The sequence below is a fragment of the Nymphalis io genome, chromosome 8 (genome assembly GCF_905147045.1).
Source record: "Nymphalis io chromosome 8, ilAglIoxx1.1, whole genome shotgun sequence".
Lineage (NCBI taxonomy): Eukaryota > Metazoa > Arthropoda > Insecta > Lepidoptera > Nymphalidae > Nymphalis > Nymphalis io.
In genome coordinates, this window is record NC_065895.1 from 13517872 (window position 1) to 13531246 (window position 13375).

Genomic DNA, 13375 nt, shown 5'->3' on the forward strand with positions numbered 1-13375 from the left:
CGGGTCAGACCGATCCCCTTTTTTGGGAACCGCTTGCACATTAGCTACTCTCCAAGCCTCCGGCACACATCCCGAAGAGAGAGAAAGTTGGAACAGGCGCGTTAACACAGACAGAGACAGCTCCGCCGCGCACTTCTTCAGCACTATGGCTGGTATTCCATCGGGACCGCTAACTTTCCGTATATCAAGTGATTGCAGCTCCGCACGCACATCACGTTGCCTGATTTTGATGTCAGGAATCGTGTCGCCACATGAAGGTATTGTTGGTGGCAGCGCACTACAATCATCGATCATAGAGTTGTCGGCAAAGAGTTGCAATGCGCTGTGCATCCGCTCTCGTGTATGCCTTCCTACAGGACTTGGAATTTTTATTGTAGTTTGCTTTCAGTGAGTCAATGTTAGATGCCCCGCTAACGCAGCCGTTGATCCACGCGCGATATGCCGCCTGCTTAGATGATACAACGTCGGCACATTCACGAGTGAACCAACGGTTACGCGTACCCCTACTGATGAGATCTGAGCTAGGAATGTAGTATTCCATTCCTAACATGATCTCATCAGCAACAGCAGCGGCACTAGCTGTCGAGTCATTCCCACTGAAACAACGTTCCTTCCAAGGGACTGACGCATAGTAATCGCGCATACCGTCCCAATCTGCCGACTTATAGTGCCAAACGCGACGTTTGCATACCGCTGATGGCGGCAGCTTGGCCTGTGGCACTTTGGTAGATATAAGGCCGTGATCCGAAGATCCAAGTGGAGCTTGAACCACAACCTGATATTCCACCGGGTGAGAAGTCAGCAGAAGATCCAGTAGAGAAGGCGCTTGCCCATCAATGTCTGGGATCCTGTTGGGCTGATCAACCAGTTGGGTCAAGTCGTGTGTGAGAGCAAAAGCATGAGCAGTTCTTCCAGCATGGTCAGTTTTGTGTGATTTCAACCATGATTCATGGTGAGCATTAAAATCCCCCAAAAACACCAATTCCGCGTTAGGAAACTGCTCTTGCGCAGCATCTGCCACCCGACTAAGATGGTCAAATAATCGGCTTGTCTCCAAGTCTGTAGTAGGGCTGGTGGTGGTGGGCTTTGTGCAAGCTCGTCTGGGTAGGTACCACCCACTCATCAGATATTCTACCGCAAAACAGCAATACTTGGTATTGTTGTGTTCCGGTTTGAAGGGCTCACTCACAGTGTAATTACAGGCACAAGGGACATAAAATCTTAGTTCCCAAGGTTGGTGGCGCATTGGCTATAAGCGATAGTTGACATTTCTTACAATGCCAATGTCTAAGGGCGTTTGGTGACCACTTACCATCAGGTGGAACATATGCTCGTCCACCTTCCTATTCTATAAAAAAAAAAAAAAATCACCATTGTGGGATCTGTAGAGGCACACGTAGACTCGACTCTGACGAACCAGGTCCACACGTACCACCAACATGGAGAAGGAGGGGTCCTCCGTGTCTATTGGCGGATCAAGGCGGCAGTGAGAGCGGAAGAGAACCGGCCCCACCCACGTGAGGTTCGGACGTGGCGAGAGGAGGCCCGCGAGAGGGTATTCGCCGAGTGGTCGGAGAGACTGGGTGTCCCGGGTGCTAGCCGGGACCTCGTTGCGGCCATTCGGCCGGTGCTGAGGAAGTGGGTCGAGCGCAAGCACGGCCCACCCACGTATCACCTCACACAGCTTTTGACCGGCCACGGTTGTTTCGGCCGGTACCTGTGTGAGGTGGTCGGTAGGGAGCCGACGGTGGAGTGCCACCATTGTGGCGGAGGAGCCGTGGATACGGCGGAACACACGCGCGTAGAGTGCCCGGCTTGGGCGTTCAGATCTGGGCGGCAGTGTCACGGTTCAGCGCATGTGTCATGTCGCAAAAGGAGGAGGCAGAGCGGGAGCGGGAGGACGACGTGGACTCGCTCCCGCAACGAAGAAGGAGACCTCTTCGACGGCGACGTGCCTTCGCAGGCCGGACGCTGCCGCAGAGTTAAGGTGTGGTTGGCGGCGGAGCCAGTTTGTTGATCCGCCGCGGGGCTTCAAGCTCTGACGCCCAGCCTCCAGTGGCGGACTCGGGGGAGTCCGTCACGTAACAGGACGGAGGCACAGAGAGGAGTGAGGCGCGCCCCTAACATCCTGGCGCGCTCTCGAGATGGGTCGCCTTATGGCGACGACCGCTGGCGGGGTTGCGGTTGTAAGTCACAACGTTCCCGTGACCCCGCCGCCTTGCGGAGAGGCGGAAATCCGGGGAGGTTTTAGTGGGTAGGACGGTGGCCCTCTGCCCCGTGAGTCCCACATACCCGTCCCGGTCCCCCCGGACCGGGCGGCAGGCGTAAATGCCTTTCCTCCCCGAAAAAAAAAAAAAAAAAAAAAAAAAAAAAAAAAAAAAAAAAAAAAATCGGTGACAACAAACATCCGCCCTGACGAACAAGCATACTCCGGCTTTCACTTTGAAAGATTCTTCAAGCATGTAGCTGGGATAGTTAAGGTAGCTGGTGTCGGCAGGGCGGAGTATTTGCGTCTCCGTGAGAAACAACATTGCTGGCCGTGCTGTCTCAAGATGGTGGTGGACAGCGTTGAGGTTAGCGTGGAGTCCTCGGATGTTAGAGAACTCGACCTCAAACAGCGTGGGTATGGTGGGGGTGTGCACCGCTGAACGACCGTTATTTCTAAGTTGCGCTATCATTTCGAAAAATAAGGAAAAGAGACGTGAAGCGAGGGACGTATTGCCACGATAGGGGTGGGCAAAGTATGGAGGCGTGTTTCCCCAAATGGTTGCCAAAAGGGAAAATACACTGATCCGCCGGACGGAAGGGACCCCGAACCCCCCCGGAAGTGGCCGCCGGTACCCCACCTTCCAGTCACCAACCGGCACGACGGTCCACCCCGAGATTATGCGTGGCCTGGTGGGGCAGCCTCGCGAACTGGTTTGGCACGCTCGGGCCCCTGTACTATGCCACGGGCGGCCAGCGGAACAGCCGTTTCTTCAGGTCTCCCTGTCCGGCAGGTCAATACAGTTTCCCCCGGCATTGGTTCAACAGCCGTCTCCACTGGACCAACACCCATCGCGGCCATACTCGCTCGGGCACTGGCTGTACGCTGGCTGACCTCGAAACGCGGCTGCAAGCCACTTCACGAGTTTTTCACCATGCGTACGGTGGTAACAAGCCAGGCGGATGTTAGCATCCTACCACTAGATGAGCAGGTGGCCGCTCAGATATCCCTTAGTCGCCTCTTACGACACCCATGGGAAAGAGAGGGGCAGTGAAATGTATTCTTTCTCCGTCACCGCACGGATAAAACAATCTTAAGGTAGAGGACTGAACATAAATAAGAAGAAATATTCTAATGCTAAATAAAATAATCTTCTACCAATTTATCCAATAAGTAAGCGTGGATCTATTAGTTGTGTATGCTCACTGCAAAATATAACCTCTTCTATATTTGTTTATTTATGTTATCATACATTTACGGCCTAACTTATAAGCGTTGTTTCGCGGATGTTTAATTAAACACTGATTTATCTCTTTCTGTCATTATTGATTTGACATTCGAAAGAAGAAGGCACAGCATTGTTTATCTAATCGCCCGGTAAATAACATTTATAACTAAAGATGTTAATTGCTTTATAAAATTAAATTGAACAGAAAGTGGGTACGCTACGGCATTATATTCTCCAGCCATCCGTAACACGTTCACGAGAGGTAGTTAAGTTATGTTAATGTGTGGGAAATGAATATAAAAAAACATATTTATAATAACAAATATAATATAAATTATAAATACACACATACATATATGTGTAAAAATACTGTATACCCACAAATAGTATGAATTAAAATACTAAATCATGCATATACATCGTGGAAAAGGTTGCGAACTATTCGGGAACTTTTTTATATAATATAGGTACCTTGTGTTAAGTGGTCACCATCGCCCATAGACATTGGTGCTATTAGAAATATTAACCGTTCCTTACATTACCAATCAGCCACCAACCTTGGGAACTAAGATGTTACAGTAACAGAAACAAGGGACGCTGGCTCATTCACCCTTTAAACCGGAACACAACAATACTAAGTATTGCTTTTTAGCTGTAGAATATTTCTTGGAGTCTTGGAGATTGAATAAAAAAGATTATAGAATAAAAATTATCTCGTAAATCTATGTCCACAAAATTGAAACTGACGAAGAGGGCAAAAATAAATAACGTGAACAAGACGGACGAACGAAGTTTAAAAATAAAATCGAACGTCTGTACAAAGAATTTTATTTTTTTTTTGGTTTCTTATTAGATATGGATTAGCAAGGTCAATTATGGCAAGATAAAAAATAAGCAAGATATTAATGAGCTAAATTATCGTACGAACAGAGGGAAAATGTTGTCGCATCGTTGAATAAAAGTTAAAGTCAAATTCATAATTATTTATGATTGTATTCTTAAATTCTTATTATTATATTCTATAAACATCTCGAAGAAATTATCGAGATTTTTTTCATTTTGTTGATTTCGTTTTTTTTTATATTAAGCTTAATTTGCCGATGCGATTTGAGTTACAATTATAGTTAAACGCACTTTTGAAACGAACGCTGCCAAAATTATAATAGATACACGATAATGTTCTACGAGAAATTTTGTAGATCTCTAAAATATTTACAGAAAAGTCAGCGTCGTCATATACCTGTGTGTATTTATAGGTACACAATTAGCCACTTTTATGTTAAAAATAAATAGGGAAAACAATTTAAGACAACCTTAATTTCGATTAATTAAATTACCATTGTTTAATTGAATTATCAATTCAACAATGGTTAAATAAATAAGCAGTTCGAGCCATGAATGCAACGTCAATAAAAGAAAAAAAAACTGTTGTTTCATTGTAAAAATTAAAGCATTACTATGCAGCAGCAGGCCACTACAGCAGGCCACTACAGCATAGCATAGTTTTACTAAACAACAAGTCTTCGGTTGAATCCACCGAACAATATTATATTCCCTCTCAGGAGGTACTAGTGTTAAAATATATTATAATGGTGTCCAATGTATATGAGAAATATTGCACGTGGCGTACAACAACAGGTTTTTGGTACAAAGGCTCTGGCTTGGTACCCGAGCGTAGTCTTAAATACGTAAATTAAAATAGACTTGTATATAATAATTGAAATTATATTATTATATACGTATACACTCCTATGGGCTTTAAAAAAAATACACCTACTAGGCGTTCATTTTGTGCCAATAGGTCCTTAAGTAACGAAACGGCCAAGCCACACATTTTGACTAAGGTATATAGTTTGTAAAGAACTTAAGGCTAGGATTCACATAGACCGCTATATGCTATGATCTCTCATCAGTGTCACAAGATTAGGTTGTGTAGAGCTAACAGCTTGGTTCTCCACAAGATCTGATAACTTTTTTACAGTGCAAGTAATATCTATTCGTCTTGGCGTTATTTAACATGAAAATATTTTTGGTGGGATTATATTTATTGCTCATGTCTATATTTTTAAATTGCTTCATGAGATGAATAAGTTTTCAGGTTCTAAGATAGATGGCGCTGTAGGGAGTTAGATCGCGCTAACGTTTCTACATTTCTTTTACACATTAACGGCGAGTAATACACGAAGATCTTCAGGGAATAAGCTATTCCATCGGATTATGAACAGATTTTTTGAATACCGCAACATAAAACTCGCGTGTATATTACTGTGAATTAGTCAAATATAGTGATGCTTGTCGTTGCCAAGTCTTTAATTGTACCGACTACACTATGCCCATGATTTCTCACATGAACACAATTGAGTCCGTAGAGAAGTTGTTTGTTTTATTACAACTCAATTAAAAAGATTATTTCTGGTTAAGCTTTCTAACAATTTTTTGTTGATACCCTTCAAACAAATTAGACCTTAAAACAGTTTATTAAGTAGTAATTTTGCAACAACCTATTTTCCAATCTTCTATATACGCGAAGTACTCATCACTCACATTAATATGTCGTACAATGCATATTTTTTGTACCGGACGACCATGGACCCATTGTTTCAAAACCCAGCCCCGCAAATTCATATTCGTTGGATAAAAATGAATATTTGCGGCGCTTGAGTATTAGAGCAGCTTCAGCGGCTGCACTGGCTTTACCAATTAGAACTAGTTGATATATCACTAATAACCTCTTTGATTTGGAAACCAACATAGAACGCGATGTAATAGTTAGACATAACAAGTTTATAATTTATATACCGCGAGTTTTATGTCGCAGTATTTCAAAAAATCTCTCATAATCCGATGGGATAGCTTATTTCCCTAAAGAACATTGTTTTTTTTTTTTTTTTTTTTTTTTTTTTCCTGAGTGAATGTGTGCTGTTGGCCCTATTGGCCTTTACAGCGTCACCGGGCGTTGGGGCGAGTACTAGACTCCGCCTTGAATTTCGAGCCGTCTCGGGCTCTACATGACGTCCATCCTGAGGATGTCTCCTACGAGATCGCACCTCGGCTCAGGACGTAATCGGAGGGGAGGGAAGCGCTTCTGTACGAAGCACCATACTAGATCACGACCGATTTCGTGATGTCGCAAATCTGGGACCTCGTTTCCGCCGGCGGAAACGGTGTAAGAGTGTCTTGTGTAGTGTTTTCCCTACGAAGGGAGCGTTTGCGACAGTTATGCTGTCGTCATTGTCATCGAGGACGTGCATTGGACGCCTGAGTCTGTGCGGAGAAAAGAACATTGTGCACTATTCGAGTATATGTTCTAAAAGAAAATCACAACGTTAGCGCGATCTAAATTCCTACAGCGCCATCTATCCTAAAGCTTGAAAACCCTTTCGTCCCATCAAGTATCAAATTTTAAATATAGAAATAAATAATGTTGACTTAAAATTAAAATTCTTGAATTTTTTATCACAGCATTGTTTCTTTTTATTTATACAATATTTACATGTGTCTTTAAATAAAAAAGTAAAAATCAATATATTTGACAAACTGTCATATTAATTGTGTTTGTTATTAATGAAATTACAAAACAGAAAAACAAAATAATGTTAAGAGACTCAGATGAAACGTTAAAAATAGCTTTATTTTCTAGTTGTCAGTCTCAACCATACGCTACGCTTCACATTAAAAACTGCAAACAACAATATAATGTTAACAGTGTATGCACTAATATCGATTTAGGTTAAAGTATATATATATATTGTATAGTTAAAAATTTTATTTTAGTTTTTTTTTTATTTATTTAAAAAACCAACACTCATAAATCATTTATAAATTTAAAGAAATAATACAATTGTAATACATTCGTAAAAAATTCTAGATTAAGTTATATTTCTTGCTTCTTCCTATATTTTTAAATTGGCAATTTTACTTGATTAGACGAATAAATTCTTAAGTTGTAAGATAGATGGCGCTGTAGGGAGTTAGATCGCGCTAACGTTTTGACATTTCTTTTATACATATACGGCGAATAATGTACAAGGTATTTTAGGGAATAAGCTATCCCATCGGATTATGAAGAGATTTTTTGAATACCGTGACATTAAACTCGCGGGTATATATCTGTATACGTAAAATTGATGTGAAGTTTGTCATGGTTAAGTCTTAAATATGTACCGACTGCACTATGCTCATGGTTTCGTCCCATATAGAGCATAGAGTCCGTACAGAAGTCTATTTTTCGCAACGAAATTCATGACTGTTTAAGCTTTTTAACAATATTTTGATAATATTCTTGAAAAAAAGTCGACCTTGAGACAGTTTATTATATAGTAATTATGCAACAACCTGGTTTCAGTGGAACTTTTTTACTATATTATTATTAAACAACTATTGTACACTCGCAAGAAAAAAAAGATAAATTCAAGTATAAAAGAAAAACAAAAGCTTAAAAATAGTCCTGCTATATAAATATATTTGCGAACTGTAACATGATGCATGCAAGGTGTGGTCTTATCACTGCAGTAGTGATCTCTTCCAGACAACCCTGCATTAATATACTTATAGATAAATATATTATGTCGTACAATGTATATTTTAAGTAATATTGAAAAATGTGTAAAAGGTGCTTAATTGTGCATATTATGAATAGGCCTGAAGGAATCAATAGATATCAAAGAACCGCACGAGAAACTAACAACTGAATTACAAGGGCTAACTGCTAAGTAAGGAGCATTACTAGTTGAAACTTGTCGATATAATATCTCGATCTATATCATCTATAACCTCTTTGGTAACCAAAATGGCAAGCTATGGAAAACGAGTATTAACTTTACTGTTATTAACTTAAATGTACCGCGAGGGTTATGTCGCAGTATTACAAAAAGTCTCTTATAATCCGATGGGATAGCTTATTCCCTAAACACTTTTGTGTATTGCCCGAGTACATGTTCTAAAAGAAAATCACAACGTTAGCGCGATCTAAATTCCTACAACGCCATCTAACCTAAAGTTTGAGAACTCGTTCGTCTCATTATCATATCATCATTGAAAATTTAAAATGTAGAAATAAATAAGAACGTTTTATAACGGTATTGTTTTTTTATATTTATAAATTAACCTTCAATGAAAAAAATTAATAATCAGTATATTTGACAACAATGTTTAATTTGTTTCTGTATATTATAGAAATTTACAAAAAAAACGAAGGTATGGTAAGAGACCCAGACAACACGATAAATAAAATGGCTTTTTTTCTCGTCGGCAGATTACAAATAGTCCTCCACGCATCACATCAAAAACTGCAAATAACAATATTATGTTAATATTGTAGGCACTTATCAATTCACTTTATAATATATAAAATAAATATATTATTATATTTAATTTTTTATTGTGAATTTTATCTCGATGTATAAAATGTTTAAAAATAAAATGTTTTTGTATGTGCTTATTTATTCATTTTATTATTTGTTAAACGCGGATTATTGTAATCATAGTCACGGTACACGGATACTGTTATTAATTTTTATTTTAAATAATTTAATTTAAAAAAAAAAAACAGGAAAATTCTCCACGACGTTAAATTTAAAAAGGTTTCAAAACCAATCAAAATGCCTTTAATTCAATAATGTAAATATTTTGAAAATTTGCCGAAACCAGTTAATTTTATATTTTTACTACTACTGTCATAGCATACGTCAGTTTTCGCTGCTTAATATTGTTTCAATAGAAGTGAAGTCTTGAAGTGTCTTGACAATCAAACGAGTGATTAGGTTATGTTAGAAAATTTAATATATTTAGAAGAATGTTATGAACTTACACTAAAACAATTATAGTATTGGTGTTCTTATTTGTTTAGTACAATGGCTATGATTAGAGCCGGCTTACAACGTCTTTCTAATGTATTCAACGGCCAAGGTAACTAATATTTAAAAATTAGAAAAAAAAATTTAGTAAATAATATTAATGTCGTAATTAACATTATCGTTTTCTAGGTGGTATTATTTCAAGATTAATTACTCAAAACGCACCAACGAAAAACGTTACTGCCACTGATACAACAAAAGATGTGATCGCAACATGCAATAAACTAATTGAAGAAAGAACTTCTCGTAACTTCGCGATAGTACACTTATTGGGTAAACAATGGCGGGTTACGGATGGTGATCTCCTAGTCGTCGAAGGTTACTGGCCACCCAATATAGGAGATAAAATAACATTAGATAAGGTTTTATTAGCAGCAACAAAGGATTTCTCACTTATCGGCAGACCACTGGTGCAACCTGGTCTGGTAACAGTCACAGCTACAGTAATATCTAAAGGCCTGTCACACACAAGGACACATTTCAAAAAGAAGAGAAGGAAGCAATTTATGAGAATTAATTTTCAAAGAGCACAGCAAACTATGTTAAGAATAAACACAGTAGAAATAGCTAATAAAATTAATGAAGCTCCTAAGAATATTTTCTAGACAACTTATGAATCTAGTAGTTTCAATAAATCATTGAATGTATAACAAATTTTTTTTATTGTCAGATTATAGATACACATTACACAATAAAACCATAATTAATTATATTATAGTTTAAAAATATTCTTTTGATAATTTAATGTTCATAAATAATATAATTTAGCTAAAAATTGCATAGAAAATCAACTACTAAATTTAACATTATCACAATAATTTTGAAAAGAAATTTTGTGATTTTCTTTCAAAAATCGTTTCATCCCTTTAAATAAGTAAAATAACCGTTTATTTTCCAGTAAATCAGATAAGGTTTTTAAAAATAATTCATAATCTCCATCTTTCTTATAAGCAGATATTGATAATTGAAATTTTTTATAATTTTCTACATCAAGGAGTGTTTTGATCTCTTTAACAAAATCTATGAGAGATGTTGGTGCAACTCTCTCATTACAAGGAGATATTTCGCTTTTTTTCAAGTTTTCTTCAAACCCAAAGGATTTGATCTTTAATTTTTTCTTTTTTGATGCTGTAGCAACATTAGCATCATCTGCAATTCTTTTATGAATAGTAACATGTGACTGTGATAATGGTTGCGATTCATTGCTACTGTCTAATGCACTAAAAAGCTCTTTTGTTTCTTTAGGTCTAAATTCGTTAACATATGAAGATGTTTGAGCTTTCTTATAAAAATCCATAGAAAAATCAGCATAAACTTCATTTGAGTTTGGATACTGATTGACTGACTTTTTACTAGAACTTAAACTCTTATTTATAATTCTCACATTTGTGCTTGGGAATGATACACCAGTTACGCTTGAGCTGTTGCCTTGATGACTATCATTAGATTCGTGTGCTAGTAATGGTTTAAGTTTTGGTGGTGGTAAAGAAATTTGAGCACTTTTGAAAAATCTGCAAATTTCACTAACAGTCTCCCCAAACTTGTTTGATACATTAATATGATCCCTAAGCCATGCAGAGAGTTGGTTTCTTAATTTAGGATTATTGAACCTTGTGTCACATAATAAAATTGCACCATAATCATTCTGGTGTCTTATTACTCTTCCAATAGCCTGGTTAACTGCTCTAGTTGCTTCCAGGGAGTACCACTCATCCCCAGAAAGGAATTCTTTTTCTTTAACTCTTAATTCATCTAAGTATTTTTTTTTCAATACAATTCTGGGATCTTTAAGAGGTGGAAAAGGGAGGCCTGTTATTATGACTGCTCTACCATTCATATCAGCAAAATCTAATCCTTCTGATACCTTACCTCTACAGACAGCCATGAAACATGCCCCTTTTGTATTAGGATCACTAATTTTACTATAATATTCATTGATGATGGAATTAAAAGTATCCTTGCGTTGGGGTTCAACAAATATTTGCTTAATATTATTAATGCTGGACCAGATGCCTTCTGCTTGCCACATTTCTTGACATTTTGTCATTATGGGATATGATGGGAAAAAAATTAAGAGCCCATTAGGTATAACCCTAGAGAAACTTAGTATTGTTCTTCCCAAAGAAGAAATGTATTTTGGATTATTACGATTTTGATAATTTGAGTTTAGTTGCACAGTATCAGGGCCATTTCCAATTATTTTGACACAAATTTGATTTGCTTTTACAATGTGAGGATTTTCTAAATGTACACCTATTGGTATACCCAATTCAGATATTAAGGGTTTCAATGGTGCTAGAGTACCACTTGTTAAAATAATGCTCCTAACATTTTGATCTAAGAGTTGCTTCATACCAAAACCGGGGCTGAAACACCAGTAGCTGAGAATTCTTTCTGCTGATTTTGAAGAAGTAGTTTTTAGGGCACCCCAGCCATCTGTTTTTTTATTATTTTTTTTATCTTCAATTTGAACATGAACCTTATAACATAGTTTTATTCTTTCCTTATAAGCATGTGACATTCCACTAAATACAACATTTAATAAATCAACAATCTTTTGTAAACCTACACCTTTTCTCTGAAAAGGTGATGCACTTGCCGTTGAGAGATATTGAATCAGATTTTCAATTAAGGTAATAACAGACATATGATTATGATCTTTTATCTCTGCCTTATCAAGAAGCTCAAATATGTATCCACCGGGATAAGTCGAGCCCTCGGGTCCCACACTAATTTCATCTATAGCTTTTTCAAAGGCTAACATCATTTCTTTTAAAATACATAAATCATCGCATGTAAAATCTTTAGGTTGGTTGTTGTCCAGACTAGCATCCATTTGATCTTCACTTCCGTCAATAAAAGATTTCATTACATATGTTATTTCATCAATACATAGAGCAACATCTGTAGTTCTAATTTGCAGGGAAGCTGACTCCTCACACATCTTTTCTACATTGTGTGCCTCATCCAGAATGATTACATTATTCAAAAGTTCAACTCCATTGGCTTTCCTTGATTTTGGATCTAATAAATAATTATATGGCATGAATATTATATCAGCATCCTGTTTGAGCTCTTTTGACAAATAATATGGGCAGCATTTTAACTTTTTCCCTACTGACACTAAATCTTCTATATCTAAAATATCATCACCTTTAACTGATCTATCATCTTTCTTTGATTCAACATTGTTATAAAAATGGCAAGTTCTCGTTTTTACCTTTAATTGGCACATATGGACTTTGTTCATGTTGTTTGTTTCTTTGGACACCTCAGGGTGGATACACATTTGATCTCTTGAGCCAAGAATTGCAGCTTTGACATATTTATAGTTTGATCTCTTCAGCTCTTGCATTGCTTGTGTTAGTTGTGAATGTGTGCGTGATGAATAAATAATTTTCGGCATACCCCAAACCGTGTTATCTTTTGCTTTGCCCGCGCTAGACTTTGAATTTTCTCGTAAACCTCCATTAAGACCAACACCACTGTGTTCAGAAAAATTACCAAGTTGTGCATTCATTTGCAACTGCGCTTTCTTTAACATCAGCCAGGCCAGTGAAGAGCATAATAAACTAAGAGTCTTTCCTGTTCCTGTTGGAGATTCCAATAAAGCATTTGTATTATTTTGTAAACTTTCAATTACCTTTTCCATGTACACTTTCTGAACCTCATAAGGTTCGAAAGGAAAATTTACAGGTATTCCATATATCATAACTTCAGGCATGTTTGCAAATTATTAAATGTAAAATCTAAACAAGAATTCTGTCAAGCACAATAATTAATCCTTAGACATGTTATGTTAAGAAATCAACAAGTTTATATTATAAGCTCTAGTGTATTAGTGAAATCATAAATGTCATAGTTTTATTTACGTTGAGAATCCCGCCTTTTGCGAACAGCGAAACTAATAAATACAGAGTGACTAAGTATTAAGTGTTGGTATTAAAAATAATGAATATCTACATAATATTTAAAATAGGAAAAAAATAATAGAATGAAGCATCTGTTTCTTATTAGGTACAAGATTTTACATTAAAATTGTAGCATCCTGCAGGGACTAGAAAATATGTAAAAAGTAGTGGTTAT

At 37.5% G+C, this 13375-nt stretch overlaps 2 protein-coding genes across 2 annotated transcripts; one reads left to right on the plus strand and one right to left on the minus strand.

The window, feature by feature from the left end:
* The first annotated feature begins 9140 nt into the window (after positions 1–9140).
* LOC126770106 (39S ribosomal protein L21, mitochondrial) lies at positions 9141–9945 on the plus strand. The gene is made up of 2 exons (XM_050489270.1): positions 9141–9341; positions 9419–9945. The coding sequence occupies exons 1-2, from the start codon at positions 9287–9289 to the stop codon at positions 9892–9894; spliced, it is 531 nt and encodes a 176-aa protein (XP_050345227.1). The 5' UTR covers positions 9141–9286; the 3' UTR covers positions 9895–9945.
* Positions 9946–10074: 129 nt separating this feature from the next.
* LOC126769958 (regulator of telomere elongation helicase 1 homolog) lies at positions 10075–13088 on the minus strand. The gene has a single exon (XM_050488995.1). It carries the CDS (start codon positions 13011–13013, stop codon positions 10077–10079), a length of 2937 nt encoding a protein of 978 aa, XP_050344952.1. The 5' UTR covers positions 13014–13088; the 3' UTR covers positions 10075–10076.
* Between the last annotated feature and the right edge of the window lie 287 nt (positions 13089–13375).